Here is a 27,484-nt window from a genome sequence, read left to right on the forward strand (position 1 = left end):
GATCTCTCTATCCTTTACTATTGTTCCGAGCTAAAGGGTGTTGAAGTGCTGCTAAATTTTGGGTTTTTCATTAACATTCATGTTGATTAATCCCGTCTTCCTGACTGCAAGTCATTTCCCCCAACCCTCCCCTCTGTGTCTCCTTTCAACTGCCCCTCCTCCTACACCTGAGATATAAGTACTCTCCCAGTGTCTGGAAGAGTCTCAAGGCTTGGGAAAGGACTGCACCCAGACAATCCTCTGCAAGACCAACAGAATGGAGAAGACTAGTAAAATGCAAGAAGAAAAGGTAAAACTGACTCAGTGCTATTTTACTGAAGTGCCAGTGTCAGGCTGCTTAATGGGGAATGCATACCAAATAGTTGGGGAGCTATTGATTGCTCATAGCAAGAAACCGTCCAAGTTTGGGACCTGCTTAGTATTTTTTTAAAGGATCATTTCTGTTAACCAAATGTTTTGCTAAAATGTGCCTTTTTGGGTCAATTTTTGCATAATTGATGCTGCAGCTGACTTCAGTAGGATTTAAGTTTGAATAAAGACTGAGGAACTGAGCCCATCATATTGAAGGTATGCTTTTTAAAACTTTATATACGAAATCTTAAACTTATGAAAGAGGCACTTGAATTACTGCTCCTTAGGAGTATTTCTTTAGGTGTGCAGAGGAATCTGTTTAGTAAGAGTCTGTTTGTGGCCAGTCTCTGTTCACACTGGGGAGCAGAATGAAAATCCCAATTGCTTTTTGCCCCACAATATGCAGTTCTGCTTGTAGGGCCTAGCCTTGCAATGCAGGGAGAATCCTCTCAAAGATACTGTCTGCCTTCAACTCCCAAAGGAGTTAACAGGCATCGAGGGAGCTCAGCACCTCCCAAGAGGCACTCACTAGCTCATGGGATCTCCACCAAGAACTACCTCTTCTAGCACTCAATCCTGCATGATGTGGCATGTCCTCAGCACTCACTGATTTCAGTGGTGTTGAGGGTGCTCAGCATAATAGTGTGTATGTCAGGAGGGAATTTTTCCACTGACCTCAATGGCAGCAGGATCAGGCCAGACTAAGGAATTTGATTTGCAGGGGAAGCAACAAGACTTTTCCTCCTTGCAACCCCCCTGGATGTGCAGATCTCCCTGCCCATGTCCTGCCATAGCCAGCAAACGTTGTCTCCAGGGATCGCTATACCAGGGCCGGCTTTAGGCGAATTCACCCAATTCCCCTGAATCGGGCCCTGCCCTTAAGAGGGCCCCGCGCCCAAGCCCTGGTATGGCATACTGGCAAGAGCCAGTATGCCGTACTGGGGTAGCCTGGCTTCCCCAGGGGGGCAATTTAAAGGGCCTGGGGCTCCCAGCAGGGGCTGGAGCCCTAGGCCCTTTAAATTGCCACCAGAGCCGCATTGCTGGAGCCCTGGGGTAGGGCTGCGGGGCTCTGGGGGTTATTTAAAAAGTCCAGGGCTCCCACTGCTTCTATCGCCCTGGCCCTTTAAATAGCCGCTGGAGCCCCGCTGCTTCCCCAGGGCTCCCTTGGCTATTTAAAGGCCCGGAGCAGTAGAAGCAGGGGAGCCCCAGGCCCTTTAAATAGCCCCCAGAGCCCTGGGGTAGTGGGGGGCTCCCTGGCTATTTAAAGGGCCGGGTCTCCAGCTGCCTTTGCCGCCCCAGTCCTTTAAATAGCTGCCAGAGCCCCGCCTCTTCCCTAGGACTCCCTCGGCTACTTCCAGGGCAGGGGCGGTGGAAGCAGGGAAGCCCTGGGCTACTGCTGCTACCCTGGTGGGAGAGGGAGGAGGAAGAGGGGGCACTCACCATACAGGGTGGTCTGTACCCCCTGTGCCCGCACACCCTGCCTGCAGCCAGCCCCTGCTGCACCCCCTGCCCACAGTTAGCCCGTCTCCAGCCAGCCCCTGCCGCACCCCCTGCCCTGCCTTGCCCGCACCAGCCCCGCACCCCTGCCCTGTCTCCAGCCAACTCCTGCCGCCCCCCTCCCCACCTGAAGCCAGCCAGTCCCACACTCCTCTGTCTTCAGCTTTGCCAACCCCTGCCGCACCCATCCTGTGGCCCTGCCTGAAGCCAGCCAGCCCACCCCACACACCCTTGTCTCCAGCCAGCCCTGCACCCCTTGCCCTGCCTGCAGCCAGATCCTACCTCTAGTCAGACCCTGCCCTACCTCCAGCCAGCCTCATGTTCACTGGTGCCCTGCAATTCCCAGGGCAGTGACCCTGCACACCTGCTTCAATGAGGAGGGCAGGGAGCAGCTGGGACCCACACATGTGCACACCCTAGGGTGACCAGACAGCAAGTGTGAAAAATCAGGACAGGGGGTGGGGGGTAATAGGATCCTGTATAAGAAAAAGACCCAAAAATTGGGAATGTCCCTATAAAATCAGGACATCTGGTCACCCTAGCACACCCCCAGGGAGTGGCAGGGACCCACACATGTGCAGGAATTATGGAGCTCATTTCTAGTTCAGGTCCATCTTTTTAAAAAAGAACTTTAGGTAGGGTTAACATACATCTGTATTTTCCCGGACATGTCAGGCTTTTTGGTTCTTAAATCGCCATCCGAGAGGAATTTTTAAAATTTAAAAATTTCTCCTGGGAAAATATGGACGTATGGTAACCCTATTGGTACAAAAAATAGATATTGTGGCACATCCCTTAAATTAGAACTTCTTTTAGGGAACCGGTTGCTAAGAAATGAAAGGCTTTTTTTTACAGGTTTTTTTTTTTTTCAGTCATCTCTGCGGGGGCCCCACAGAAAATGTTCGAATTAAGCCCCACACTTCCTAAAGCCGGCCCTGGCTATTACTACTGTTTTTACAGTCTCCTATTTTGACGTGACTATAGAGTCGGCAGAGTCCCTATTTTCCATGCTGAACCAGTTATTGGCAGGTTTATCCGTAGCTCTTTCCTCACCCTTCAGCTCCTATTCCTAGGGGATTTCATGCTGAAGATGGGAAATAACTATCAGGCCAGTTGTCTACACAGTCAATACAAGCGACTCCTTGGGGCACCATGCTTTGGAGGCCTCTACATATACTGAGTGACTTACAGATCAGGCCACCTTTCCCTTCCAACAGAGGGACCGGGGGAGCAGCCAACTACCCATATTTCTCCGTGTGGTTGTGGGATAGGATTGAAAGGCAACGCGCTGTCTGAGCTTGCCTGTCCAGCAGATCAGTGTCCTCTAAGTCAGTGGTTCTCAACCATTGTGAACTCCGAAAAATGTTGAATGGAGGTGCATATCCCTGTAGAAATCTGTTGTCTGTATGGATAGATGAATTCTGTTCAGTCAAAGTCTTTTGCAGACCCCTTAGACATAATCTGCGGACCACAGGTTAAGAACCACTGCTCTGAGTTGTAAGGCAGGCCCTGGAAGAGATCTGGGGAAAGGCACCGAGAATTAGGACAGCATATTTTAGACTTGATCATGAGATGAACTGCATTTAATGATATAGTTGATGTCAATGAGAGTGATGAGTGTTCACTGGATCTTGCCTTAATTAATTCTTTTCAAGAGACCTCCCCTTACATACAATGTGCCATTCAGTCATTATGGTAAAAGGCATAAAATCTTTAGGCTAAATCCTTAATTACATGTGGTGCAGGTGGGCCACCTTTCTATCCCCCTGATCCTGAGGCCAGATTGGGGCCATTTTGTTCTCTGGTGCAACTTAGAGCAACCACAGGGCTGCTCTAAGCTACATCTGACTGGAAGGAAGCTCCAAAAGCTGTTACAGCTGGCCACAGGCCTTCCTCTCAGCATACCCCCCTTATACCCCTTTCACTGGCTTTCTGGCTGCATTATGAAACTGGGACTGGCAGGCAATCAGTCTGGCATAAGTTGAAGAAGCCTCAGGATTGCTCTTCCCTACTCCCAGCTGCCTATGAGATCCCATGGGATCATTCTGGCACCTAGGAATCACCAGAAACTGGACATACTCCCTTTCTCCTAGACATGTCCTTACACCAGGAGACCGAGACTGGGGGCATGAAGGAGTTACTGCAACAGCTTTACATTCACTGAAGAAATCCTCCCCCCAGCTTGTTATGCTGCTTTGCACTGCCAGGACAGTGCAGACAGAATGGGCCAAATTCTGCTGCCACTTAAACTCATGCAACCCCCCTGACTTCAATGACAGCAGAATCCATCCCAATGTGTTCGAGGTTTATATGGCAGAAATGTAGAGCCTGGGAAATAGAAAAGTGACACCATTTTCTGTTTCACAATCCTCTCCTAGCACCTCACAGGAACCTTGGTTCTCTCTGTCTTCACTGCGGTGCTGGGCTTCTTCCAGTATGGATACAGTCTTGGTGTCATCAACGCTCCTCAAAGGGCAAGTACAGCATATTGGATTCCTTTCAAAACAGGCCGTGACTTGCAGCAGCACTTATGACCCCTGTTTTATTGCTATCCTATTATCTATCTATAATAACCAATAAATTAACAAAAGCATGTGTCATTAAGATGAACTTGGCATTGCTTTCATTACCAATGTTTCCATAGAGACAGTATAAAGGTTTTGAAGTTGTTGGTCAGATACTATAAGTGCTAGCAAAGCATACAATGCGAGTCTGAAAACTGGTCAATAAGCTGCTGAAGAATAGGACTGTAGTAACCGAATAATCCCTGAGACAGCTGCAAGTGAGTTTCTAAGTTCATACCCTGGATGTCCCCATCACCTTCTAGCTGTGTCCTGTGTCCTCCCAGCAATCTGCCCCCTGCCCAGGCTTTATGAGATAACTGCCCAGATTTTCCCAGCATGCGCTGAAATTAACACAGTCAGGTAGCCTAATAGGTGTGGACATGCAAACATGAATGACGTGTGGTTCTGTCGTAAAATAAAGCTTCAGTGTAAACACAGCCATGTTTTCCCCAAACTGGTCACATCAGTGTCACACACTGGTATAAACGCACATTTGTGTTCATAGGTTGCAATCTTGACCCTATTGATGTCAATGACAGCGCTTCCATTGACTTCAGGAGGGCCAGGATTTCACCCATAACGTATACAGAACCAGGTTGTCACTGAACTGGGCTTCTCCCCAGCTCCAAAGCATGTGCTGCCGCTCCGAGGCTCAGGGAAGGGGGGTTATTTCTTTAACAGAGGTTATCAGACAAACGGAAAACAGTCTTAATTCTGCCCTCAGCCCCATGGTCACCCCTTCCAGGGATCTCTGGCACTTGAGTTCTTGGCAGCCACCTAGCATCAGTTGACTCAACTCCCTTTCTGGCATGGCAGCTGCAGGGCTGCTTCTCTGAGCCCCAAGCCCACGATGGGGAAACTACGGCCTGTGGGCTGGATCCAGCACACCAGCCATTTTAATCCAGCCCTCGAGCTCCAACTGGGGATTGTCTAGAGCTTTCCCTGGTCCAGTGCTCCAGCTGAGGAGCAGGGTTGGGAGCCGTTCCACACAGCTCCCAGGAGCAGAGGCATGTTCCCTCTCTGGCTCCTATGCGTAGGGGCAGCCAGGGGGCTCTGCTCTGCATGCTGCCCCCACCCCAAGCACTGCCCCCACAGCTCCCATTGGCTGGGAAGCATGGCCAATGGGAGCTGCAGGGGCGGTGCCTGCAGACGGGGCAGCGTGCAGCAGAGCCGCCTGGCCGCACTTCCACGTAGAAGCCAGAGGGGGGACATGCCGCTGCTTCCGGGAGCTGCTTGAGGTAAGCGCTGCCCGAAGCCTGCACCACTGAGCCACTCCCTCCCACCCTGCGCCCAACCCCTCTGAGCCAGCCCTGATCCCCCTCCTGCCCGCCAAACTGCTCGGTCCCAGCCAGGAGCAACCCTCTTCACCCCAAACCCCTCATCCCCAACCCCACCCCAGAGCCCACACCCCTAGCTGGAGCCTTCACCCATACCCTACTCCCCCTGCCCCTGCACAGAATCCCCTCCTGCACCCTGAACTCCTCATTTCTGGCCCCACCCCGGAGCCTCATCCCCTTCCACACCCCAACCCCAATTTCATGAGCATTCATAGCCCATCATACAATTTCCATACCCAGATGTGGCCCTCGGGCCAAAATGTTTGCCCACTGCTGCCCTAGCCCCTTGCTCCTGGGACCCACCACAGGCATTAGCTCTGCTGCAGGGTGGCTTTCCCTCCCCAGAACACAAGCTTTTGTAGGCTCAGCTGTAGCCCAGCCCGCTTTATTTAGCTGGATTGCACTCACCTTCTCTGGTCCGAGGGGCGCTGGGCTTGGTCTGCCCACAGGGACCTGCTACCCTGTGACACTGGGTTTTATGGGCTGCAAAGTAGAAAAACCCTGACTAGGAAATGAAGGCTTCCTAGCGAGTTAGAAGCAGAAGAACTAATGCATTCATAAGAACATAAGAACAGCTATACTGGGTCAGACCAAAGGTCCATCCAGCCCAGTATCTGTCTACCGCAGTGGCCAATGCCAGGTACCCCAGAAGTAGTAAACCTAACAGGTAATGATCAAGTGATCTCTCTCCTGCCATCCATCTCCACCCTCTGACAAACAGCGACTAGGGACATCATTCCTTACCCCATCCCGGCTAATAGCCGTTAATATACTTAACCTCCATGACTTTCCTTTCTCACTGCAGGTAATAGAGGCCCATTACGGCCGTGTGCTAGGCATTGCCCCTATTGACAGAAGTGCCATCGATTTCACAGACACGAATGGAAGCATGATCTTTCCAGATCTAGAAGAACTGGATGTAGGCAAGAGTACGCTCACTCTGTACTGGTCCCTGTCTGTGTCCATTTTTGCCATTGGTGGAATGATTTCCTCTTTCACTGTTGGATGGGTTGGAGACAAGTTAGGCAGGTGAGAAACACTCTAGCTCTGTAAATTGACAAATGGCCAGAAAACACTGAGTAGGAAAGGAGGTGGGACCCAGCTAAGATGGCCCAGGGAATCCCCAGCTTGCAGTCAGAAAGCCATCTTAACTGGTTATGAGCTGCCAGAACAGTACAAAGCAGCCAGACCTAGGGTCAAGGATCTGGCCCAGTATCTTTGCTGATGTTTATGACTTTCCACAAACTGATAGCCTAATCTAGAACTAAAATTAGACTTTGGCCTCCAGATGTATTACCGCACTCTGTGCAAAAATCCTTTCCCATTCATTTCCAGTGATTAAACCTTAAGCCCCTAGATTTGAATTTTCACATGGAGATGACCTCTCCTGAAATTGGTTCTCTGTTACTTTTTCCAGCTTGAAAAAAAATAATGAACCCTCCAAAACATGGCCCCTGAAACTGTAAAATGGAAAAATCTGGTTTATTAAAATCCTAAATTTTAAATCAATTTTTTATTGTTACCTGTAGCTTTTATCATTTCAGAAAATAAAGAGGTGAACAGCCTTTATTAAGTTTTAATTCTAGCCTTTTTTCCCCCATAACAAAAGAGACTACAGTATATGTGAAAAGAACTTGTACAGGATGTACGTTAGAACTCATTAGCCATTCAGTTATTCTGATTCTGCCTCTCCCGCACATTTTTCAATATGCACACACATTATTCTTTATCCTTTAGCTTTGATTAACTCACTGACAGATTGCCTAAATTTGTATTTTAATGCCTAAAAGATGGGCGTACGTCTTCATTTAGAGGAATTTGGAAACAGACATGCAGCATCCTTGCAAAGTAATTTGGCAGACAGCAAATCATGTGACTAGCAGGGAAGTTAATCCAGAATTAAATCAAGTAAATGGCAAAACCATGGGCCAGTCCTTCCCTTGTGCTGGTGGCTTGCGGCTTTGAGTTCAGATCGTGTGCAGTGCTTTCTGCCCTCAGCTGCCATAGACGTCAGTAGGCCATTCAGATGCCATTCAGAAGCACGCAGTACTCCCAGTGAACAAGACATTGATTAAGAATGTAAAGCAAGATTCTGTTCTCAGTTACATCAATATAAAACTCCAGTGCCTTTAACTCCCTGAGCGCTCAGCACGCCACACAGAGTGCTCAGTAGCTCTCAGAATTGGGCCAGTTTTGGTCCATATGGTAATTTGAATGGTCTTTTTTTATTATTAAAAACAACGAGGAGTCCTTAGAGACTAACAAATTTATTTGGGCATAAGCTTTTGTAGGCTAGAACCCACTTCATCAGATGCATGGAGTGGAAAACACAGGGGCAGGTATAAATACATGAAAGATGGGAGTTGCCTTACCAAGTGTGAGGTAAGTCTAACGAGACAATTTATTTAACAGTAGGATGCCAAGGGAGGAGAGGTAACTTTTGAAGTGGTAATGAGAATGGCCCATTTCAGACAGCGGACAAGAAGGTGTGAGTAACAGTAGAGAGAAATTAGTATTGGGGAAATTAGGCTTAGGTTTTGTAATGACCAGCCACTCTCAGTCTTTATTGAGACCTAATCTGATGGTGTTCAGTTTGCAAATTAATTCCAGTTCTGCAGTTTCACACTGGAGTCTGTTTTTGAAGTATTTTTTGTTGAAGAATTACAACTTTTAGGTGGAAGATATAGTGACCTTACTTGAATTTATATCCAGAAATGTATAACAACAATTAATAAGGCCTATGCAAAGAGCATGGGACCACTCCCGGAACTCCAGAATATCTACAGTGTAGTTGAATTCAGTGCTGGTTTTACTATCACATTGTAGTTTTCTTCTTAATTAATTGCAGAGTGAAAGCCATGCTGGCTGTGAATGTTCTTTCTATCATTGGAAATCTCCTCATGGGGCTGGCAAAATTTGGCCCATCTCACATCCTTATTATAGCTGGGAGAGCAATCACAGGGCTGTATTGTGGTAAGTTAAGGCAAGTTCTAAAATCTTGCTTGTCTGTGTATTCCTAGTGGGCTGCTATGGTAAGCCCATTGTACTAAGCTAGTGCACACCAAAATGGCTGCAAAACATAAAGAAGAAATTTTGAGAGAGGAGACTTGTTTTTTTAACCAGCACAAATGGAATCTTATGTTTGTGCCAAGACTTTGGGAAATAGAAGGTGACACACATGAAGTAGAAGAGGAGGATCTCTTTCCATTTAGGGAATCACTTACCATTTAGGTCCCAGTTCAGCAGAACACTTGAACAAGCATGTGCTTAAGTACTTTACTGAACAAGGATGCATTTAAGCACATATGCTTAGCTGAATCAGGGCCATAATTCGGGATCACAGCTTTTCACCAGAAAGATAAGATACTTGGGCCATCTTAGTGGAAGATCTGGAGGAGTCCTTTGTGCTTCTTGGTTTTTTCCCTAGCACTCCCATGAAATGGGAGAAGAGTGTAGAAGCAGAATGACAGGAATAGAGAGGTTCCTAAGAGAAAACATAGAGACTTGGAGGAGATGAGCCTGCGGAGAGATCTCTTGGGGTATGCAGATGGATTGAGGAGCCCATTATTAAATATTTGCCATGTAGACATAGACACTGACTTGATTCTGGTCCTGATTCAGGAATGTTTATTTCTGGATAGCACTTATGTATCTATTTAAATGTAAGCACTTGCTTAAATGTCCTTCTGAGTTGGGGCTTCCACGAACAGTTCCTGCCAAGTGCTGAGCGTTCTTCACTTCCATTCCAACCAATGGGCATGGAGGGAACTCATAACCCTGCAGGAGGCACTCAGGATCACACAGAATTGAACCTCAGTTCATTCAGTGGTGAGCTATTTCTGCTGATGGCTGAACTGTCATTTACAATAAGTGACTCATGTGTACACTTTGTTCAGGGCTATCGTCAGGACTTGTTCCAATGTATGTTGGTGAGATATCACCTACAGCCCTTCGAGGAGCCTTGGGAACGTTGCACCAGCTTGCTATAGTCACGGGTATTCTCCTTAGCCAGGTATGTAAGAGTGTGCACAGAAGCACTGAGTGATGTCATTTTAAACTAGCTGGGTTACATCAATGATATACTGACAGAGGCTCCTTCTTAAAATGCCACTAGCAAGCTGAAGGGAAATTTGGGGTGATTTATGGCACCTCCTTCCTGGATACTAAATCATTCCTAATAAAATGACTCACCCCCAAGAGATGAAAAACACTTCTGACAGCAAATTATCCCCCTTCCCTAGAAGGGCTTCATACACTGCCATTGACATTCAAGTTGAACACTGTGAGTGTAATACCCAGTATTAGTAAACTCAGTGGGCTACAGCCTCAGCTGTGGAAATTGGCATGACTCCTGGCCCAGAAGATTCATAGAATTTAAGGTCAGGAGGGGCTATTATGTTTATCTACTTTGACCTCCTGTATATCACAAGCCAAAGAATTTCACTCTGGAAACAGCTTGTTGTATCCCTCTTTGGTCGTGGTTGTGAGAAGAGCTCGGCAAACAGTGAAAAGAAAATGTCTGCCAATATTTATTTGGTTTAGAAACCTAATAAACCTAATTTCAATTTGACGGTGTTTACAGCCCTTTGGTATTCACTGTTCAATAGCATTTGAGCTGTTATTAGACCAAACACACACAGAGAGCAAATTTAAACTTGAATATTTTCTGAAGAGCATTTCAAATTGCACACTGCAACCTCAGAATTCACACTGTGTTGTGTAAGTGACTGTGACTTAGGTAACTAGTCATCACACAGTGTAAATTTTGAAGTCTGAATATTCATAATGAACTGTTACCCTTTGTGAATTTTTTAAGACATAGGTGCAGGCACGTTAAAATTGGACAAAAGCTTATGCCCAAATAAATGTGTTAGTCTCTAAGGTACCACAAGGACTCCTCGTTGTTTTTGTTTATTCATTATGATTCTGATGAGAGCAAAGAAAGGTGAAAGCAGAACTTCGTAAGAAAGAATTCACTCAATGTGCAGAACTGTTCTTTTGAAAGTTCATAAGCTGTCACCACTGGAAGCAATAAGAGTCACATGTGTACTTCTGTAGGCAGGTTTGGGTTCAATTGACTGTTCTGTAACATTTTTTTCATCTTATATATTTTCCTAAGAACATGCCATTTATAAAATACAAGAAAGCAGGAGAACAAGGTCTGAGGGGGAAAAGAATTCATCTGCACATCTATTTTTCTTAAGTTATTTACACTAGGGCTTAATTTTGCCCACATGCACTGATTCAGCAGGTGTTCCATTCATGGTTTAGCTGCAGAATTATGCAGTTTCATCAATTATATTGTCCCTAGGCTGTCAGATACTTCTATAATCATACTGTCCCATCTACTCTACCAACAAAAAACAGTGTTACAGTACAAGCACTCCTAACTGTGCCAGATACCCATGTGTAGTTAAACATAAAAAACCAAATTGTACTGTCAACTACGCTGGTATAAATATAGAGTAACTTCACTTAAGTCTATGGAGTTATTCCAAATTTGCAGTGACATTACCAAGAGCACCACAATTTGGTCCATCATCTAAACAGGGCCCTGACATGACCTGTCCAAGGCTTCATGCCATTTGTTAGTTAGTCCATTACAAATATGTTCCATAATCTATGGAACCAACCTGTTGGGATAGGGAGCTCCTATTTGCTTCCAACTTCCTTCCCAGCAGCTATTTGAAAGTGCAATATTAGTCTAGAATTTCAGCTTCTACATCCTAATTTCATCTGTTATATTTAACACAGCACCATAATTTCAGGTCCTTGGACTAGACTTTCTGCTCGGCAATGATGACATGTGGCCTCTGCTTCTTGGTCTATCTGGTGCTGCTGCTCTTCTTCAGTTTTTCCTGCTCTTATTGTGTCCAGAAAGCCCTCGGTATCTTTACATTAAACTAGGAAAGGTGGAGGAAGCTAAAAAAAGTAAGAAACTAATTCTGTTTTGTTTTTAAATCATACATAAAATAAAACACTGTGGTTGCTTGGAGCAGTGCCTGGGTGATAACTCATTTGCACAGCTGTGGGTCTTTGCTCCATTCCATGTATGAACCTTGCTGGACTGAGAGCCATAGATACCTATTTGTGTGTCTCTTCACTGAAAAATGCACACCCCATCATGTTATTATTTATCTACTAAGCTGCGGTTTGTCAAAATTTGCATAAAGCAGAACATATCTTAATGGAGTCCAGAGCTGTGTGGGAACCAAATTTCAGGTTTGGGGAAAATCCCACCATTCTGAAATTAATTTACATGCTGAATTGGCATGAAAATAAAGAATTTCAAATATTTCCCACAATGTGAAATTTTCCAAAAATAATCCTTTCAAGTCAACTGATGAAACATTTTAACTTTAACTTCTTTAATTTTTTTGTTCTGGACTTGATCCAAAGCACATGGAGTCAATGTGAGTCTTTTCATTGACTTCCATGGACTTCAGAGTAGGCCAGCTGTCCATATTTCAGTATTTCAAGAAAAATCTACAGTTATAACTTATAATATGAGTAAATTTCTAAACAGAAAGTTGTTTTGAAACAAAGAATCAAAATGTTATTGAATCGCTTCATTTCATTGTTATTTTTGTAACAAAATTTTGTTGTAATAGACCTATTCTGGCTATGAATATTTTCAGTTTGATGAATCAGCATTTTCCAACAGACAAACATGCCACTGGTACATCATCAGCCACTTTCAGTGGAACTGCATCTCACGGACACTTCTCCTCCTCTTCCAGTGCCACCTGCAATTGCACAACATATGTGTGGCAACTATAGCAATTGCTTTTATTCAGCGTGACTGGCTCCTCCTCTCTGTTTCCAGCTGTTTCTACAAGAAACAAGAACAGTCCACATTAGGAAACAAATGGAAACAGAGAGGAGGTTCAAGACTTGTGTAGCCTTTGAGTATTTCAGAGGTGCTTTGTAGACCAACAGTTGACCACAGACCATAGTTTGGGAACAGCTCATGTACACGGTATTGTTAATTCTTGTTTTGATCTGTCCTTACCCTGATATTGATTTGAATGAGTTGGTTGTTAATGAACTCCCAGTCCTTTGATATTTCCGTTGAGATAAAAGCATGTTCTTTTTCCCCTGAGGCTTAAAAAGGCTCAGAGGAGACTGCGACCCCACGAAAGAGATCACCGAGATGGAAAAGGAGAAACAAGAAGCTGCCAGTGAAAAGAAAGTCTCCATCAGGAAGCTTTTCAGCTCTTCCAGTTACAGGCAGCCAGTCATTGTGGCACTGATGGTTCAAATATCTCAGCAGTTTTCAGGAATCAATGCAGTGAGTTTGTCCTCTAAAAGAATTGATACTAATTGTATTGTAAGGAAAATCTAAGGCCATAGTGGTCCTTCAGTATTTGCAGAAGAAATCATCATTGAATCAAATGTGTGCCTATATGAGGCTGTTCTCCTGAAAATCAGATGGCACAATATATTCATAGATTCATAGACTCTAGGACTGGAAGGGACCTCGAGAGGTTATCAAGTCCAGTCCCCTGCCCTCATGGCAAGACCAAATACTGTCTAGATCATCCCTGATAGACATTTATCTAACCTACTCTTAAATATCTCCAGAGATATGTTAGGTACTAACATGGCCCCACTCAACGTGGTATCCGAGCACCTCACAGTCTTTAATGTACTTATCCCTTAGACTAACAACACACCCTGGGCAGTGTAGTTATCCCCATTTTACAGCTGGGGAACTGTGGCACTGAAAGACTAAGGGTATGTCTACACTGCAGCTGGGAGCAAGCCTCCCAGCCTATGTAGACAGACTCATACTATTTCTGCTTGAGGGGACATTGCAGCTCGGATGGCAAATACCTGAACCCCCAGGTCTGAGCTCTGCTGGCTAGCCCAAGTCTCCACCAGAGTCACAATGGCCACATTGCTATTTGTAGCATGATAGCTCTCACTGATTCATTTCCCTGCCATTGCTGGGGCCCCAGGCACTGGAGCACTTCGGTCCCTCCTATTCTCTGACTGTGACAGTCTAGTCTCCTGTGAGTTGCAGTACTTTGGTCTCATTTCAGTTGTTGGGTTTAGTGTACAGATGCTGGGAGGTGCTGGTGGCCTGTGTTATATAGGAAGTCAGACTAGATGATCTAGTGGTCCCTTCCTGCCATAATCTCTACCGGGGTTGGGAGGCTCCCAGTTGCAATGTAGACAAACTCTAAGTAACTTGCCCAGGATCACACAGGAAATCTGTGGCAGAGAAGAAAGTGAACTTGGGTCTCCCAAAGACCAGACTAGTGCTCTAATTACTGCACCATTCTTCCTCTCTTCCTACAATACACTGTAAGGGGAAATTCTGCACTGGCAGAGGAGATGGAGTAGGCAACCTACCCATTTTTCCTTCTATGTCTACATCATTGAGAAAGGATTCACCTTCTCTATGGAGAGAAAGGAAAACATTTAAATTATTCTAATGAAGAAAAGTGTATTAAAAATTAATTTAAAAAAATCAGCCATATTAAGAGGTTTGTCTAGCATGCAGAAGAAGCCTGCCATTCTGGCGAATTGGCTTTCAAGAGAAAACCCAGAATTATATGGAGGAAAAACAAGTTTGGGTTGGGCTTTTTTAAAAATGTATATATTCAGTGATTTAAGATGGGAAATTCAGTAGGATTTCTAACTCCTTTAGGCTCCTTTGAAATTTCTAACCTTAATTATTAAAACAAACTGTTAAAAATAGTTGAAAAACAAATCATAATTAAATTGCTTCAAATCTCAGCCAAGAAAATGAAAATCTTCCCTCTAAGACAGAAAATTCCACCCGCAGTGGGATATAACCTTTCATCCTAATTTGTTTCAATAGATCTTTTACTACTCTACAAACATTTTTGTAAGAGCGGGAGTTGATCAACCAGTCTATGCAACCATTGGTGTTGGTGTCGTGAACACTATCTTCACCATTATCTCCGTAAGTAAATACCTCTGCATTAGATAGATTGACAGCCAAGTAAAAAGATTAAAGATTTAATTATGGTGCTTGAGGGAGTTGTGGAGCCAGGAAAGTCACAAAGAGCTGATCCTGCAAACATAGGGTTACCATATTTGAACTTTCAAAAAAGAGGACAATCTTGGGGGGGAAGGAGAGGTAGCCCCACCCCCTATCCACTCCCTCGCACTTCCCGCCCCCTGTCTGCCCCCCACAGAACCGCCAACACATCCAACCCCCCCGCTTTTTGTCCTCTGATTGCCTCCTCCGGGACCCCTGCCCCTAACTGCCCCCCAGGACCCCACCCCCTATCGAAGCCTCCCTTCTCCTTGCCCCTGAATGCCCCCTCTTGAGACCCCCCCCACCGTAACTGCCCCCCTAGGACCGCACCCCCTATCTTTCTCCTGACTCTTATCCACACCCTTGCCCCCTGACAGGCTCTCCCAGAACCTCCGGCCCATCCAACCCCCCAACTCCCTGTCCCCTGACTGCCTCCTGGAACTTCCTGCCCCTTTTCCAACTCCCCAGCCCCTTTACCATGCCACTCAGACCAGCGTATCCGGCTCCACATGGAACCAGACATGCTGCTGCGCTCCCCCATGGAGCACACAGCCTCGTCCCCCTAGTGTGCTGCCAGCGCGGCGCGCTGAGACTGAGGGCAAGGGGGGAGCAGGGGAGGGGATCTGGCTGCTGGAGGCCCCGATACGAGCAGCTCAGTCTGGCCCGGCAGCTCTGTTAACCGTACCACGCTCTGCATTGGGAGGGAAATCCCAGACCTTTTTAGATTTTTACAAAGTCCTATTTAAAACCCAAAAATCCGCACATGTCCGGGATAATCAGGATGTATGGTAACTCTATGCAAACCTTACTCACAGGAAAAATCCTTACTTGCATGAGTAATGATTGCAAGGCCAAGTCCCAGCGTGTAGCAAACTGTCAAAGGTACTGAGAATGAAAACTGCCTGATTCTGTACAAATCATGAACCTCAACTGGTTTGTGTTTTCTGCAAAAACAAAACGTGTGTCAGTTGTTAAACTGAGTCCTGGAGACTGAAGTCCTATTGCTTATAGTCTTGTCTATAGAACAGCTACAGCATGGGGAACACTGGTGAATGTTTTTCATTATTGCCTTGCCAGTGTGCCTCAACCTCTGTCGTCTCTCTGATATTATCTATTGTATTTATATAGCATCCATCCTGGTAATATCTAGATGATGGTCTGTGTGTCCAGGAGGATAGTTCAAACTTCATGGCCCATTTGATCAATAGTCTTTCTGCCTAGAATGCCAACAAAATTAAAGTTAGTAACCAATTGAGGTTCTTTTCATGGGGACACTTAAACAACAGGCACTGGATACAGAAAGCCAAATCATTTTCCTTAGGCCTCCAAATAGCCTTCTGATGGTGAGATGACTTTCACCCACTAACAACCAGGAGTGGATGTGAACTATCAATCTACAGTCATAAGACTGTGTAGCCTACCATCACCAAGCCTGTAAGCTGCCCCAGTGTCCCTGGACAAAAATGATTTCATTAAGAAACACCAGCATTCCCTATAAGAAGGTGGTTTGTGTCATTTATTGTGAAATGAGGGAGTTAAAATGAGTTCCCGTGACAGCCCTTTGTATGTTCTACTGCCATTGCATATCAGTTACAGGCATGTTTAGTTTGCTGCCTGGTGACATTTGCTCTTCAGTTCTTTGACCATGAGTATTTAACTATTACCTAAAATTTGTCAATCAATTACAGACCAACCGTCTGTTTTCCCGAACCATTTGCACTGTGTTGGACCTTGACAAAGGGAGCAGAGATAGCAATCAGAACTTGCACTCTGCAAACCAGTGAGATAAACTGCTTGAACTAAAAGCTCCATTTAACTTCTAGGAAAATAGATGATCATGTCTTATCTCAGGGTGACCACTACTTAGTGCCGTGTAGGAGGCAAGGAGTGTTCCTGGCCACTGGGAAGAGAGGTCAGCTTGGGACTCATGGATGGAGCAAGTCCTGAGATGTCCTTCAGGAATAAGTAGGTAGACGGAGGCCTGGTTCACACTAGGAATATACATTACTATAGCTGTGTATCTCAGGCATGCGAAGTTCACTACACTTAGCAATACCAAACTAACCCCTGCTGCAGACTGCGCTAGGTTGACAGAAGGTTGAGGACATGGATCGCTAATGCCGACAAGAGAATCACTACTGTCTGCATAGGTAGTGTCTACACTGAAGCACTACAGTGACACAGGTGCCACGATGCAACTGCGACGCTGTAGTGTTTTAAGTGTAGACATACCCTGATACAGCTGCACTTGTGCAAACTCTAGAATAGACCTGGTACATTAGCGTAAGCCATGACTTGTCTGGTGCATATTATCCCAGTTTGAAACTTGCCCTGATGCAGTGTATCCAGGTGGATTAAAAGCCCCAATGTAGACAAAGTCAGACTAGTAAAATATCCCCCAGACAGGTGCAAGCTTCCTCCACTTATCTCAATGGGCTCGTAAATGTAAAGGATCACTGGGGTACCTTCACCAGAGAAAAATCCTAATTGAAACCAAGAAAAGCTGCATTTGTGCCAGCCACAATTTAAACTAATGAACTACATCTATACTAGGGGGTTGCACCAGGGACTAAAATCTACTCCAATATGGACAAAGCCTCTGTCTCTAAATACAAAAATTCTGTGATGAATCACTTTACTTTTGGAAGACAATCACGAGAATAAGAAAGGTCTTGATTGTTTTTTTCTTCAGATTGGAAGGCTGGACTCTATAGAAAATAACCTGTGTGAGAAATCATTGGAATGACCTTCAGTCTTTGGAATGCATGAGTTCAGCATATCAATGGATCTGCATTGTCCTTCGTTATGTTGCTATGTGCAGTAGCTGGTTAACAATCCCCACCAGCAGATATCATCATAGTGTAAATTAAGGATCTTCATTCAGTACCTAAGTGCAAAGCTCTGCTACATGAATTAAAAGAGCAAAACCATTAGCTGACAGCAGTAGTAGGCTGTTATAATCTATGAGGACCAATTCCTGGAAGGGGACTTGATGTAAGTTTTATATATGTGTTACTAATTGAAGACTGTAGGATTGATAAAGCCTAACATACTTAATAAATTTCTACAGGTCTTCCTTGTGGAGAGAACAGGGAGACGGTCCCTGTTTATTGCTGGTTTGATTGGTATGCTGGCAAGTGCCGTAGCCATGACAGTTGGACTTGTACTCCTGGTGAGGTTTTTTTTAATCCTGGTTTCACTCCATGATTTGTTTTATTGTCCATTTTCATACAAACATATTGCCAATGACTCTGTTTAACACTGAGTGTGTTGCAAGTTTATTTCAGATACAGAGATCAGAAAATAATCCGCCCTCACGCACAATTTCATAAGCATCATCCAAATCATGTGAACTCCCAGGTCACACACACATGTTACACCTTGCCTTGTGAGATGATGTCACACAACATAAGTAAACTCTGATGCTGCTTTGCTAAGCCCATACAGCTTTGAGAATGTTGGAACTGCTACCATCAATCCTTCAGAGAGTGCATTTTAGAACTTTCCATGTAGGACAATCATTGGCTAATTTCAAGACATTTCATAACATTGATAGTTATGCACACAATGGCAGGTATAATAAAATCTCATACTTCAGAGCATAAGCTGATCACTACAGGTGTTAGGAAGGAATTGTTCACTACGCCAGGCAATACTCAGTTAGCCTGTGTTTTCACTTTCCTCTAAATCAGGCCTGCACAACTCATAAAGCGGCGAGGGCCACATTACTCCAAAGAAAACAGCTGAGGGCTGAAACCCCCCTGCCCCGCGGAAACATCTCCCCCCAATCCCGCGGAAATACCCCACCCCACCACCAGGACCTCCTGGCCCACAGAAACACCCTGCCCCAGCACCGCCCAGCCCTGCAGAAACAAACCCTCCTTCCCTAGCGCCTCCCCACCAAAACGGCTGTGGGCCAAAAAGGAAGGTTGGAAGTGGGGAGGTGATACTTGATTTTAAATCAAGCAGGGGCTCCCAGCTGAAGAGGTGGCTGGGAGCTGTCAGGGGCAAATTAAAGGGCCCGGGGCTCCGGCGGCTGGGGGAAACCAGAGCTTTGTGGGGCTGGGGCAGGGATTTAAAGGGACCAGAGCTCCTGCCACTGAGGGGAGCCCAAACCCTTTAAATCCCAGCCCCAGCCCATCCACTGGAGCCGCGAGCCGGGATTCAAAGGGCTCTGGGCTGCCTGCAGCAGCGGGGAGCCTAGAGCCCTTTAAATCTCAGCTGCCGCCGGGATTCAAAGGGCTCTGGGCTGCCCATGGTGGCGGGGAGCCCTGAGCCCTTTAAATCTCAGCCGTGGCCAGGAATCTCTGTGGGCAGCCCAGAGCCCTTTGAATCCCAACTGCTGCTGGGATTAAAAGGGCTCTGGGATCCCCGCCGCTGCTGGCAGCCCAGAGCCCTTTGATTCCCCACCGCGGCTGAGATTTAAAGAGCTCTGGGCTCTCCGCCACTGCGGGCAGCTCAGAGCCTTTTGAATCCCGGCCTGGGCTGAGATTTAAAGGGCTCTGGGCTCCCCGCTGCTACGGGCAACCCAGAGCCCTATGAATCCCGGCCGCAGCTGAGATTTAAAGGGCTCAGGGCTCCCCGTGGCTGCAGGCAGCTCAGAGCCTTTTGAATCCTGGTCGTGGCTGAGATTTAAAGGGCTCTGGGCTACCCGCTGCTGCGGGGAACCCAGAGCCTTTTGAATCCTGGCTGTGGCTGAGATTTAAAGGGCTCTGGGCCCTTCGTGGCTGCGGGCAGCCCAGAGCCCTTTGATTCCCCGTCGCGGGGTGCGGGCAACATGTTGTGCAGGTCTGCTCTAAATCATCAGGCACTAGCCTCTGCTGGACTCAGGCTATCAGACTGGCAAAGTCAATGATCTGCTCCAATATGACAATTCCTATGTTCTTATTATAAGTCCCAGCCACAACCACAGACCTGTATACCTTCATGCTTTGTAGAAGCCCTGTTCTAGAAGTGAATCTAAGCACTGTGGTTCTGGCCTGTCTCTAGTTCCTATACTTGCAGTTTTGAGTCTTGAGGTGGGAACCTTTGTTTGGAATTAGGAACAGGCTATAACATCAGAATACATTTTCCGGCGGGATTCAGAGGGGAAGGTACATTTTGATGGTGGATCTTCTGAACCATTTGAAATTCTTTCCTCACTAATAAGAGTAGAATTTGGTACCCACTAGAGGGCAGAATTTGTCCCAATATAATTAATCAAATATGTGTCTTTGCGACTTTGTACTTTAGAATCTGGAATCAAATTCGACCTTCAGTTAAACTAGAGTAAATCCACCAAGCCAAGTATATAGATGATGCATAAGGCTCTGAATGTTACCTGTCAATGTGTAAATGTAAGGGGGTAAAATACTTGCCCGACTGAAATCAATGGCAAAATTCCCACTAATACCCATAGGGTCAGGATTTAACCCTCTGAACCTAACAGAATCTGAGGGTAAGAGATCTAAAATATTGGTGTAAATTACATGTAAAGAAAATGTAATGTAAAGTAGGAGGTGGTTCAGGGCTGCCCAGAGGCGGGGGCAAGTGGGGCAATTTGCCCCAGGCCCCACAGGGGCCCCCACGAGAGTTTTTTGGAACCCCCGGAGCGGGGTCCTTCACTCGCTCCATAGGCCCCAGAAAACTCTCGCAGGGCCTGGGCCCCCAGAGCTTCTCCCACTCCAGGTCTTTGGCGGTGGGGGGTCCTTCTGCTCCGGGGCGGAAGGACCTCCCGCTGATGAATTAACGCAGAAGCTGGACCCGCCGCTGAAGTGCCGGGTCTTCGGCGGTAATTTGGCGGCGGGGGGCTCCCACCGTGGGTCTTGGGGACACTTTGGTGGCGGGTGCCGGAGCGGAAGGACCCCCCACTGCTGAATTACCACCAAAGCGGAGGCCCACTGCCACCAAAGACCCCAGGCTCTCTATATCCTCTGGGCGGCCCTGGGGTGGTTTTCTTTAATAAACATCCTCTTACACTCTCCGGGTAGTTGCTTCCTCTGCTACTCTCCTCTCTCTGGCCACTCAATGGGTGCATCTACACAGCACCTAGCGGGGTATAAATAGCAGTGTAGCTAGTGAGACACAGCTTAGGCAAGTAGAGTAAAGACATGGCTGGAGGGTGTGGGCATGTATGCAAGTGTAACCCACACACCTTCTGGGTGTGGTGTTCTCTCCCATCTAGTGGCACTGAGACCACTTGGAGAGAGAGAGTTAAAATGAGGCTGCTCTACAGCCTTAGGCCACGTCCAGACTAGGGTATTAAAATCGATTTTAGATACGCAACTTCAGCTACGTGAATAACGTAGCTGAAGTCGAATTTCTAAAATCGAGGTACTCACCCGTCCAGACGGCGCGGCATCGATGTCCGCGGCTCCCCGTGTCGATTCCGGAACTCCGTTGGGGTTGATGGAGTTCCGGAATCGATATAAGCGCGCTCGGGGATCGATACATCGCGTCCAGACAAGACGCGATATATCGATCCCCGAGCAATCGATTTTAACCCGCCGATGCCGCGGGTTAGTCTGGACATGGGCTCAGCTAAGAGCCAGTCGGCTTTTAGTTCGTGCGCTGGAGGCTCATGCAGTAAGCTCCAGAGGTCCCTAGTTTGATCCCGTCCGCTGACGACCAGGGTCTGTCGGCGTAACACAAGCACACACCATCCCCATTCTCTTGTTGCCCAAGCTGTGCCTCCTCCTTTACCCAGCTATTTTTAGCAGTGTAGTGCCCCACTGCCTTTCCCCACGGAGGAGAAATAAGTCAACCAGAGCCTTTCCCCTTGTTGGAATCTTTCCCTGCTTCTGACCCTTTGCCGGAGCCTTTCAGTGACACATGTAGCTATACCCCGCACTAGGGATGTACCTTGCTTTTCATTGTGGTGTATAGCTACACGTACACTACATGCTGCTGCCAGGGGTGCATAGTGCAACTATCATCAATATATGTTTCACCTGCTTAGGATATGTGCTGCTGCAGACCTCTGATTGCAGCGCATGTAGATTTACCCGAGCTAGCTTGGGTACCAATATAGTGCCGCTATAGCCGCATGGGCTTCAGTGTGGGCTAAACAAGCCCATCTGGGACTCTGGGTAAGTACTCAGGTGGCTGGCCCATGCTGAATGCTGCCATGGCTTCTCTGTTCTGGTACCCAAACTAGATGGATTAAATCTACCTTGGGTATGTCTACATGGGCTGCAATTACACATCCCTGATTTGTAGTGTAGACAGATTCCCTGTGACTCAGATTCATTATAGTCCAAAGCCTTATTTGGTGAAAACTGGCATCACTCCATTGGCTTCACTGGAGCTATGATGATTTACACCAACTAAGGATCTGGTTCAGTGGATCGTATCCAGAGGTGATGCATAGGGATATAATTGCATTTGGGTCAGTGGATGTGGATCTAAGCAGTCTACAGGCTCTTCTTCTCACTAGTGTGAACCCAGAGTAATTCAGCTCATGTTAATGCAGCTACTTTGGATTCATCCCAGTGTAACAGATGAGTAAATGGACTGCTGCCTTTAATCCGTTACAAGTTTAATTCCTCATGTCTGTTGCTTTTACCCAGCTTGTTTGAACTGAAAGAAACTTCTGCAGCAGCACAATAATTCAAGATATTAATGGTAATGAAAGATGACTGTATTGGAAACCTAATCACTCATGTTGTGAATTCACTTTTACTTACTTCTATTTATAGGGCACTTTTGCTTGGATGAGCTACGTGAGCATGGTCGCAATTTTTCTCTTCGTAATTTTCTTTGAAGTTGGGCCTGGACCAATCCCCTGGTTTATTGTTGCTGAACTGTTCAGTCAAGGGCCCCGCCCTGCCGCCATAGCCATAGCTGGATTCTGCAACTGGACCTGCAACTTCATCATTGGAATGTGTTTCCAGTATATTGCAGTAAGAAAAGTTCCTAAAATCTTGCACATAACTGACACCCTTTGAATGGTTGAGGTTTCCAAAGCAGAGCAGGGGGGTGAACACACATACCTTCCATTAAAATGAATGGAAGATGCGTGTCTAAATCTCTCTAGATTGCTTTGAAAAGCTTAACATTTGCCATACAAATGCTAAGCAAACCATGGGTTGTTATTAATTCGTCACTGTTGTTTCACTTTTCCCATTACAGGATCTGTGTGGCCCTTACGTGTTCACGATCTTCGCCGTTCTGCTCTTAGGCTTCATTTTATTTGCACACTTTAAAGTACCAGAAACAAAAGGAAAGTCTTTTGAAGAGATTTCAGCAGCCTTCCGTCGCAAGAGGCGCTCAGCCATAAAAGGACACAAAGCTGCTACTGAACTGGAGGATTTGCGAGGCAGCGAGGAGGCATAAGAACTGCAAAATGTGTTTCAGGAGGAGATTAAAAACCGTATTTTTAAATGCATCTGAAAGAACCTTAGACAAAAGCATGATTTTATAAAAACACTGCAGCTCAAAAACCAGTAGGTCAAATCAGTATCATGCTTCTGACTGATATGCCTGGTAGTGTATGTAGCTTATCACCCCTGGCCCTGAGACTAACCTGACATTATATTCTAAGGGCTTGGTGTATCTTGGTGTTATCCTAAAAAGACACAGGAAAGAATGGAAGGAATAGATACAGATAAGCTTCCATGGGGGACTGAATTGATTCAGTACAGCAACAATCTTCATTGGCTGGAGACTGGTATAGACTGACAAAGAGCATAACGCAGAAAGAAAAGAGACGCTGTGCGATAATTTATTCTTATGGATGGTTTCACCCTGAGAAAACCAAATGCTACTGTAGTTGTTAATATAAAGCCATAACTAGCTGAAGGAGATAAATATAAAAAAGTGAGTGAATTTGCCACCTGATCCTAGAGTGGTGTAGCAGTATTTCCATTACAATGTGTTAGTATTAAACCCAGCTCGTTTTATTTGGTATTTAATAGTTACACACATTCTGGCTGGGCCCATAAGGATTTTTCAAACCAGTAACACACCTGAGGAATGTCTTATAAATGCTGGCCATGGTATTGATATTTTGGGAAAAAATATCTAATTTCTCTTTCCATTGTGGTCCTTTGTTTTATCATATTTACTGCCACAACCTGAAAGGTGGTATTGTAGTCTAGGGGAGAGGGCACTGAATTAGGAGTCAGAAGACCTGGATTCTATGCCCAGCTCTGGCACAGCCTCTCTGTGAGATCCTAGGTAAGTCTTTCCACCTCCCTTCTGTTTTCCCTCCCAACCTGTGTCTGTCTAATACTATACGTTCTGTGGGGCAGGGACTGTTTGTTTCTTACTATGTGTTTGCATAGCGCCTAGCACAGTGGGGTTGTGAGCTCCATTGGACCTTAAAACACTACTGTAAACCAAACAACAAATAACCACCAGGGGCCAGATTAAATTGGCCTAGCACCATTAATTTAAAATGGCTTCCTGTTGACTTCATCAGAACTCTGTGACTTACACTAGCTGAGGCTCTGCCTAGGGGATGGTCTCTGCTAAGGACACATTTATAGCAGACTCACTCAGTCAAAGGTGACCACAGAGGATTTTTAAAGTCCCGGACATATGCTTTTTTTTTTTTTAACTTTGGAAATCTCAGAAATATCTATTCTCTTCTTTCGAGGTTCTTTCACTGTGGCAGCTTCAGGGCTGGATTAAGCCATCAGTCAGTCCTTGGGGAAAATACACTTTCAAGCATCCTCATGAATAACAACAAACAGGCGTACAATACACTTATTGAATGCCAGGCTGATCATGCTGTGGCTCTGCCAGTCTAGCTGTTCATCCTGCTGCCACTCGTGATGTTACCCACCATGCCAAAGAGGCAGTTGGGCCAAATTTGAATGAGTGGTGTTGCAATTCCCGTCCTGGTGAGCAGCACCTTGCACAGCAGCAGGCTGGACAGCCGGTCCTGATGGATCCATAGCAAGGCCAGCCCAACTGCGGTGAGTATACTGAACAGCTGTTTGTTTGGGACTGGGAGCCCCCCATCCCCAGATACATTTGGGTCCTAGGCATGTCCCCAGTTTGCCTATACCTTAATCTGGTGCTGGGCCTGTGAATGCCTTAGGTTCAAGGTTTTTGCTATAGGGAGCTATTATTTATTTATATATGAAGCACAAGGCAAACTTGAATCAATAATGATAATAAAACTTAATTAGAATGACTTTAGCTGATGCCATTATAATAATATATATGTACAGTGGATCAAATGGACAGAAAAACATCAGCGAATAGAGGGTCAGGGGTCAGATCCTCAGCTCATGTCAATGGGTATGTCAGTGAGCTATACCCACTTACATGGACAGAGGATCTGGCCTATATTTCTTTCCTCTCCAACTTTTACTCCTTTGGTGTTAAGGCTTCGAGACAAATTCTGGACTCATTTAAGACAGGAGTTTGGTCACTGACTTCAATGGGACCCAGATTTGGCTCCGTGGCATATATTCAGGTAATGAGATTAACACAATCGGCTAAATTCATTCCTGGTGTAATTCCGTTATCTTGGCTGCAGTTATACTGCAAAGGAATTTGACCAATGACAGTCATGTGATACACTGATAACAGGTAAACAGCAGCTGAAACAGTGCATACAAGATCACGTGAAAACCAGCAGTGCCAACTGTGATACTACAGAATAGGAGGTCAGACCTGAAAACACTTGTTCACAAGTAAAATGGTACAGATCTGACAGGAGATAGGTATCAGAGATTGCCAGTCAAGAGTTTTATACAGTATATATCACAGTAAGTTAAATATTAAAATACATATTGTGAATGCAAAAGAAATTAGGCTTGTGCCTTCAGTGATATTCTCTTTGCCTGTTACATAAAAGCGACCATGAATAATGCTGTCGATGTTTGTTGGCTTTTGTTTCTCTTTTCCCTCAGTCAGTCTTAACTGTGGGAGCTAGACCCCTTGAATGTGAGAGCTAGCTTCTCAGGACAGGCTTATTTAGTGCTCAGATTGCCCTGTGTAGCAATCACTGCACTGGCCCTGATTTTAAAATGTGCTGTGTAGCGGTTAGAGCACAGGTCTGGGAGTCAGGAATCCTGGGGGCCTGATAATCTTGAAGTAAATGGGAGTTGTGTGCACCCTGGCTCTGCCACTGATTCACTTTGTGACTTTGGGTAAATAATGCTTGTTTGCCCATTTGTAAAACGAGTACAATACGTGGATGTTGTGCAGCTTGACTTATTAGTATTCCAAAAGCACTTCAAGATCCTCACTGGGAAAGCAAAGTATTATTGCATTGAAAGCCTTCATGGGGCTGATACTAAGGCTATGTCTTCACTGTAGAGTTAGCATGGATGATTGGCACCTGAGTTAGCCTCATCTGAGTGTGAGCGTCCCCACAGCAAAGCTCTACCTGCATTACTGTGTCCTCATCAGTTCTGCACTGACCCATGTGTGTCCCATGGTTCTTTGTGCTGAGATGTTCTAGGATTCTTTCCCAATCAATTGCAGGAGAATCTGTCTGTCCTTTGGGGGAATTGTGGGACAGCACTGGAGAACTTAGCCTATGTCCTCGCTACAAAGGTTCTTTCCAGACCTAGGTACAGCAGAGCACGGGCTCTAACCCACCCTACCTTCCTCCCAGCTATCCTGGGCTTAACGTACCTCCAAACTCAGGAAAAGGTTTTTGTGTGTAGATGGCAGAGGGTTAGTCTAAAACCCACAAACACATCTGAGCGAACTCTGCAGTGAAGACATACCCTGTCTTTTAAGAGGGTGCTGCAAATGTTTCAAGGCAAAACAAAACTAGATTTTAGCAGGAACATGCTCTTGGAAACATTCATGTTGATTGTATAACATGAGATAACAAATGTCCATAGGCTTTTATATCACTCTCAGCTGAACTCTGTTCGGCTTTACGTATATAATTCACACTGTTTCATAAATGTCGGGTGTCGGTGGTGCTAAGTCAGTATAAAAATCACTCTCAACCTGAGCTAGGTTTAAAGTAATGTCTTAGGGCTTGTCTACACCACGGCACTTTTGCCAACAAAATACTTCCAGCCCCGCGAGCGGCGTTAGCTTTGGTGGAAGGAAAGTGCTGCTGCTGACAAAGCCACGTTCACACTGCCACTTGCGTCGGCAAAACTTTTGTCTTTTGCGGGGGTAGGTGGGGGGCTTTTTTTAAGTACCCGTGAAAGACAAAAGTTTGTCAACAACTTCACAGTGTAGACAAGCCCTTAGAGGTGAGAGGCCACCCAGTCTTGGACTATTTCTACCCAGCCCCGTAATTCAGACTGTGGAGGTGTGAACTGCAGTACACATGAAAGTGCTGTGCTGAAACTGCCCAGTATGGACACTGCTGACACAGACTATTTGAAGAAAGCTACATTCACACGAACTTAGGTACCTTTTAGTTCACACCTGCAGTATCCACAGAGTGGGAGTCGGGTTTACAATGTAGCACTTTGGTACATGCTGCAATTCACGCCCCTATAGTCCAAACTATAGGGCTGTGTAGCCAAGCCCTTGGTTTTCCTGCAGGAAGAGTTTGTGTGTCTGTACAAGAACGATAGTGAAAGCGCTGATTAAATTAATATATGTATTAAATTAGACTAATTGAAAAAAGCAGGTACTGATAAATGTATACCTGAATTTTCAGTAATTTCTAGCCAGAGTCAGAAGCCCTTTTGTAAAATGGCTTCATTAAAAGTACTTTGTATTTTTAAGCAGTCTTTCTCTCATCATTTTACCCCACATTGTTGTGAAGCTTTGTACTGAAGTTTGGAGCGTTGTTCGTGTCACACTATCTG

At 45.7% G+C, this 27,484-nt stretch overlaps 1 protein-coding gene across 2 annotated transcripts; it reads left to right on the forward strand.

Annotated features, from left to right (window-relative positions):
• The first annotated feature begins 256 nt into the window (after positions 1-256).
• On the forward strand, positions 257-23,075 carry SLC2A2 (solute carrier family 2 member 2). Of its 2 annotated transcripts, XM_030575298.1 has the most exons (12): positions 275-289; positions 4,227-4,322; positions 6,555-6,636; positions 6,673-6,778; positions 8,598-8,722; positions 9,646-9,761; positions 11,518-11,680; positions 12,853-13,040; positions 14,580-14,684; positions 17,833-17,934; positions 22,439-22,642; positions 22,872-23,075. In XM_030575298.1, the coding sequence occupies exons 1-12, from the start codon at positions 275-277 to the stop codon at positions 23,073-23,075; spliced, it is 1,506 nt and encodes a 501-aa protein (XP_030431158.1). The 2 variants fall into 2 exon arrangements, with proteins under 2 accessions (XP_030431157.1, XP_030431158.1); XM_030575297.1 differs by having other exon boundaries at positions 257-289; positions 6,555-6,778.
• The last annotated feature ends 4,409 nt before the right edge of the window (positions 23,076-27,484 follow it).

Source organism: Gopherus evgoodei, chromosome 9 (genome assembly GCF_007399415.2).
Source record: "Gopherus evgoodei ecotype Sinaloan lineage chromosome 9, rGopEvg1_v1.p, whole genome shotgun sequence".
Lineage (NCBI taxonomy): Eukaryota > Metazoa > Chordata > Testudines > Testudinidae > Gopherus > Gopherus evgoodei.